At 44.2% G+C, this 6,000-nt stretch overlaps 1 protein-coding gene across 2 annotated transcripts in view; it reads right to left on the bottom strand.

Annotated features, from left to right (window-relative positions):
* Nucleotides 1–6,000, bottom strand: part of ANAPC5 (anaphase promoting complex subunit 5) — a 60,114-nt gene that overhangs the window by 32,114 nt on the left and 22,000 nt on the right. Inside the window, exons 10-11 of one of the 2 annotated variants that reach the window (XM_006865403.1) lie at nt 4,875–5,056; nt 3,679–3,814 (exon numbers count right to left, since the gene is read on the bottom strand). In XM_006865403.1, the coding sequence (XP_006865465.1) occupies nt 3,679–3,814; nt 4,875–5,056 (318 nt within the window). The remainder of the gene's footprint in view (nt 1–3,678; nt 3,815–4,874; nt 5,057–6,000) is intronic. The other variant, XM_006865404.1, reaches the window with a different exon arrangement.

Raw genomic sequence — 6,000 nt, 5'->3', positions numbered from 1 at the left:
TTCCTCTTCTTTCTTCTTCTAGTTGAGCTCTGATCATCCAGTCATTGAAGCCAGGTCAAGTGGGTATTATCTGCAAGTGTGGGTGTTCTTGTGCATACGCCCTCTCTTCTTATCAGCTGGATGCTTCACTCTCCACTCTACTCCTCTGTGGCTACGTCACTAACTTTGGGCCCAAGAGTCTCCAGGTCTTGCCACTAACTCTGGGCCCAAGAGTCCCCAGGTCTTGCCACAGGGCTGGCCAACCAGGTCTCCACCTGGGTTCACAAGAGGCTATTGAACCTTGTAGGGCTTAGCTTGCAGCTTCATTGCTGTTTTTCCCTCACTTCCCCTTATCGGTGACAAATGTGGTCACCAATCAGAGCGTGTATTCCCATTGAGTCTTAATCTTGGAAGGGGGTTTGCTCTGAGGGGACCAGACCGCTTGCCTTGCTGTCTCCTGGGCGAGGAACTTCCTTGTTCTAGTAGTAATCAGTCAGCCTGCCTACATTGTTTTGTATTTTTTCTGTTGGTTTTTCTTTCAAGAAGTATCTTTTGTTCGTCTAGCCCCTCCAGGCTGGTGTGCTTGTCCTTTCAAGTGGAAATTTCCCACCTCAGAAGATTCTGGATGTGGTTAAGGATTCCACCCATGGTCTTATGTAATGCAGAGGCTCTGAAGAAAGCCTCCCTCACTGGGCATGCTGTAGCCCCATTTTAGGTATTCCACTCAGTTATAGGCTGAAGATGGACTTACAGGCTTTCTATGGAGATATTTCTGGCTATTCCTTTCTCTCTCCCTCAAGTGTCTATTTTATAATGTTATGCCAGGGAAACCAAGATTCAAAAGACAGCCAAGAATCTTAACAGTATTTTCCCCCCTTTTCCCCATTCCCACCATGTCTCAATCCCTGTATCCCAGAGCCCTGTTGTTCCAAGGTTGTGCATACATCATTATTTACGTCTGTCCCACTTAGCCCATGCAAACCTGCCTAATTGTTCTCCCATCCACTTTGTTCTTCCATTCTCCTCCCCCTTCTTGCTTATCGCCCCATATATTTTAGTTTTGAACAGTTTTTAAATGACCTGTACAATAGATAAGGAGCTCTGGTAGCACAGCAGTTATGAGTCGGGCTGCTGACTTCAAGGTCAGCAGTTCGAAACTACCAGCTGTTCCATGGGAGAAAGGTGAGGCTTTCTGCTCCCATACAGATTTACAGTGTTGGAAATCCTACACAGGATGGCTATGAGTAGGAACCAACTCAACAGCACACTACACCATCCCCATATAATACATGTTTACTCTAGAAAAAACTTATAAAATATATATAAACAATAAAAAAGGACAAATTACTTTTAATGACACCGCAAATAGTCATGGTGCTATGGGTTAATGCTCCACACTGCAAGGTTGGTTTGAACTGCAAGGTCGGCGGTGTGAGCTCCCTAGCCAGTCCTCGGAAATCCTATACAGGGTTGCTGAGTAGGAACCAACTCAACAGTACTTAACAACAACAACAACTATAAAAAATACAAATACTCCCCATCCCACCAAAAAAACAAACTCACTGCCATCAAGTCAGTTCCAACCCACAGTGACGCTACAGGGCAGAGGAGAACTGTCCCATAGGTCTTCTGAGGCTGTAATCTTTATAAAAGCAGATCGTCACATCTGACCCATGCAGAGTGGCTGGTGGGTTTGAAGCACTGACCTTCAGGTTAGCAGCCCAACACCTAATTCCCTGTACCACCAAGGCTCCTTAAAATAATTAAACATATTCTTTTTATAAATTGCTTATCATACTGTTTGCTACATGGTAGGTGCCCAATAAATAATTGTTGAATAAATGAATCTGTGCAGTGTCGATTAATACTGTCATGTTTTTTTAGAGCTGCACAGTATTTCAGTATGTAAACAGATTATGATACATCTAATAATCTCCTACTTTGAAACCTTTGGGTTATTTTCAATTTTCCTGCATTTTAAAAATGCTACACTATGAATCAAAAATCCCCCAGTTCAAATTCGGGTACTCCCTCTAAAAAAGAAAGTGTAACAAAAATACTACAATAAATATCTTGGTGTATATATATCTTTGCATACTTGTCCAATCATTTTCTTAGCATAAAACCTTAAAAGTAGATGGGATTAAAAGAGCAACATTTACCCAAGGACAAAATTCAGGAGGGCTGGGAAAGTAGGAGGGACGGAAACTAGAAACACAAGGAGGAAGTGGGATCACTATTGTTGCAAGGAAGCGTTGCTATCATTTGAGATGAAACAAAGTGTATGATTTGTTGAATGTAAAACTGATCTGCTCTGTAAACCTTCATTCATTTCACTATGAAAAGTTAAAAAAAAAAACGCCTTGAAATAGAATTGCTAAGCCCAATGAGAGGCACTTTTAAGACCTTAGAGACATAGTATTCAATTACCCTACAGAGCGGCCCCAGTACTTTTTACTCTAGCCCTCTGTGGCCTTCTCTTCCAGTGTTTAAGTATTGTAGCCTACTTTACTGGTTAAACTTTCTTTAATGACTAAATTGAAAGGATTTTCCAGTTTATCTGGACACTTACACTTTTTCTATGATACTCATGTCTTTTTGCAATGTTGTGATATTTATCTTTATCCTGTTGTGCTGTTAGGTACCTTGACGTCAGGCCCTGATCAATTGTGACCTGGTGCACAAATACAAGGGAGCTTCAAAAAGTTCGTGGAAAAACGGAATGAAAGCTAATGGAATTTTTCTATGAACTTTTTTAAAGTCCCTTCATAGGGTCTTCACTGGAAGATCACCAAGCCTTTCTTCCTAGTCTGTTTCAGTCTGGAAGCTCCTGAGACCTGCTCAGCATTATTGTAACATACAATCAAGAGAGTCATAGAAATGACGTAGGCTATAAACCAAGACCATGTCCAGTTGTCATGCCCTGCTATGGAGTCAATTCGATTTGAGCTGGGGGCCTAGCTCTGACATTTATGGTTGGGAATGTAAGATTTCCCGCTCTGGGTCTCAGGTCCTTCCTTGCTCTGTGACAGAGGCATAATAATAAACCTGATCTCCTGTAAGCTTAATTCATAGGAGAAAACACCAGGCACAAGGCCTGGAACTGAGTATATGTACAGCAAGTATTAGCTACTGTCATTTTAGCTGTTTACCACATTCTCCTGACTCCTGTAAACATGCAACTTGGCAGACCTCAGAGATATTGAACATTCGGTTCCAGGCCAGCACGATAAAGCCAATGTTGCAATACAGCGAGCCACATGTGTCTGCTGGTTTCCTAGTGCATATAATTTTATTGACATTATACTGTAGTCTATGAAGTGTGACATAGCACCATGAAAAAGTCTGAAATATTTGAGAATGACCAAAAAGTAGCGCAGAGACACGCAGTGAGCACATGCTGATAGAAAAATGACGCCAAAAGGCTTGCTCCTTCAATTGATAATAAACGCAGTATATCTATGAGGTGCGATAAAGCAAAGTCTCCTGCACTGTCTGTGACATGAACGTGACCTATGCTCAGATTCCCTCCCTGACACCAGAAGGGAACCCAAGTACAGCCAGTCCTGCAGACATCACACTCAGTCAATTTGCACAGGTGGGATTTCCCCTCGCAGCCACGTGCATCCAACCAGACATGTCCCAGGCTGACGGCCCCTGCGTTGCTCAAGGAGCACGCTGGCCTGCCCACCTGCCTACCTGCTCGGCGTGGAGCTCCGCAAGGTGGCAGAGCGCAACCGCAAAGGACTCGGTATTGTTCTGCTGCACACCGGCGTTCAGCGACTCCAGACTGTTCATGCTCAGCAGCATCTGGGCTTGCTGAAGGGCCATGGTACTGGGGACGAGAGGAGACAGGAGTGGGTGCCTTCAGTGAGCCCAGGCTGCCCCTTATCTGCTCCCTGCAGTCATCTTGGGAGGGAGCTAAAACCCCCTCTGGGCACTGGTGTGGCTGGAGCAGCTGCTTCCTAAGACCACCTCTCCTGCTGCAGGCCAGGGATGCCGGGAGGCTTCAGGAGGGGCAGCCTCAAAGGACCCAATAGGCAGTTACGGCACAACCAGGAGCTCACCAGCCCCAAGGCCGCCGAGTTCCCACATGCTTACATGTGTGAATTTGCTTTTGTGGGTCGCTGCAGACCCAAAGCCAGCCCAGTACCGGATGCCCAGTGGTGTGTACTGGCCAGTGTCTATAACTGTCTCAGACCATACCGGGCCAGAAAGTGCTCCAAAGTTCAAAAACTTTAAAGTAAAAAAGGAATGTCCTTTCATTACTGCATTCCTGAAAAAGCCAGCTGACTAGGCAGAAAGGTGCAGCTAGGGCTTGGGGATCAAACTGGTTGACAAGTATTTTTTGTAGTCAAAGGTGAAATGGAAAAGTAAACACAAGGCTGGGGATATTCCAGAGCAGACACACTGGTTAACAGGGTAGGAACTGTCTTTACCTAACAGATTTGGGATTCAGGGATCTCGACTTGAGCGTTTACAGACCAGACCACCTGTGAACAACTGGAATCCTGTCCTTTCTGGAAGCACAGTCAGATGACTGCATTGAGTCCCAGCTCTGTCCCTTGTGAACTACATTGGTGACATTGGGCAAATAAGAAACATCCACCTGTTTACTCATCCTGAAATGTGGCTGAACCATCTGTGACTTCACCAAGCAGCTGTGAGGAGTAAATAAGAATGCACATAGGAAGGCTTTGCAAAGTCTGTGCAATATCCTAAAAGTATTCTAAGCTCCAAAGTCTCTTCTTTAATTCCCTGCATGAATAATTTCTACCAGAGGAGGGAACGCCATGTATGTCTAAGCTTTCACAGAAGCAGTTTGCCACATTCTACTTTATCTCTAAAAAGACTCATGCTTGCCCCCGGCCCTGACCCTCAGCTAAGAGGCCCACCTGCGGCCGTACAGCCTCCAGATAGCGGTTTTCTGGGCAATGCTGATGTCAATGAGCTCCGACAGGCTGTGTTTCCAGTGCAGGAGGTCGGAGTCCTTCAGGGCATCCATCAGCTTGTTTGCTGTCTTCCCCGCAAAGGCTCTCTGCTGCACCAGGGACTGTATTCCCAGGGACGCGAGGTACTGAGGGGACAGACCCATAACCAAGGCGCAGGGAAGGAGAGAGGAAGAGAAATCATGGGGAAAAACCATTTGTCTTGGGTGGGGGATTCTCTTCAGAAACTTATCATTTTTCACATTTCAGCACACGGACAGTGACAGGACTGATTCAAAAGAAAGTAAATTCAGTTTAAGGGATTAGGCAAATTTACTGCCCAAAATTCCTTCCAGTTGAAATTTAGTAAGAGACAAACATTCTAAGCACTGCTATTGTCTCTGGAGTTTGTAGTAGATGTCTTTGAGATAAAATAAGGTTCTTCATGTAACAGAACTCTGGATTCTAACAAGTATTGCTACTTCAAAATGTGATGTCTACTCAATACTCCTCAGGTACGCTTCAAACATTAGGCCTCTGAGGACTATAGTTTGCAGCCTTCTCTGTGAGTCAACACGAGAAACGACAGATCCGCTTGCCTGGCTTACCATTTCCTGGCTTTGTTTATTATTTAAAACAAGGAATGGCAAACTTTTTCCTGTAAAGGGCAAGAGAGTAAACAATTTAGATTTTGCAGGCTGAAATACAATCAGCCTCTGTCACACAATCATCTTGGTCTGCCCTCGCCCGCAACCATTTTAAAAAGCTAAAAATCATTCTTGGCTTAAGGGCCGTATGTAAACAGACAGGGAACCAGATGGGACATGGGTTTGCCAAACCTTGGCTTAAAAAGAAGCCTTTCCTAAAGTATTTTTCTAAGTGAAGTTGTGCTAAGTTAATGTTGACCAATGAACTAAACAAAGGTTTCGTATGCAGTTGATAAAAACAACTTGTACATATGTTATAAGGAGAAAAAGAACAGAGAGAAACCTATGAAGCAGAACTGAGTGATGTGATTAATAATTAAGATCATGTGATGCGAACAAGAGCAAAACTGCACATTGATAGACATTCTAAATCTACCACGGGTTCA

This window comes from Chrysochloris asiatica, unplaced genomic scaffold (assembly GCF_000296735.1).
Source record: "Chrysochloris asiatica unplaced genomic scaffold, ChrAsi1.0 scaffold00078, whole genome shotgun sequence".
NCBI lineage: Eukaryota > Metazoa > Chordata > Mammalia > Afrosoricida > Chrysochloridae > Chrysochloris > Chrysochloris asiatica.
Note: the sequence above shows the minus strand (reverse complement) of the source record. Positions and strands in the feature narration are given on the sequence as shown.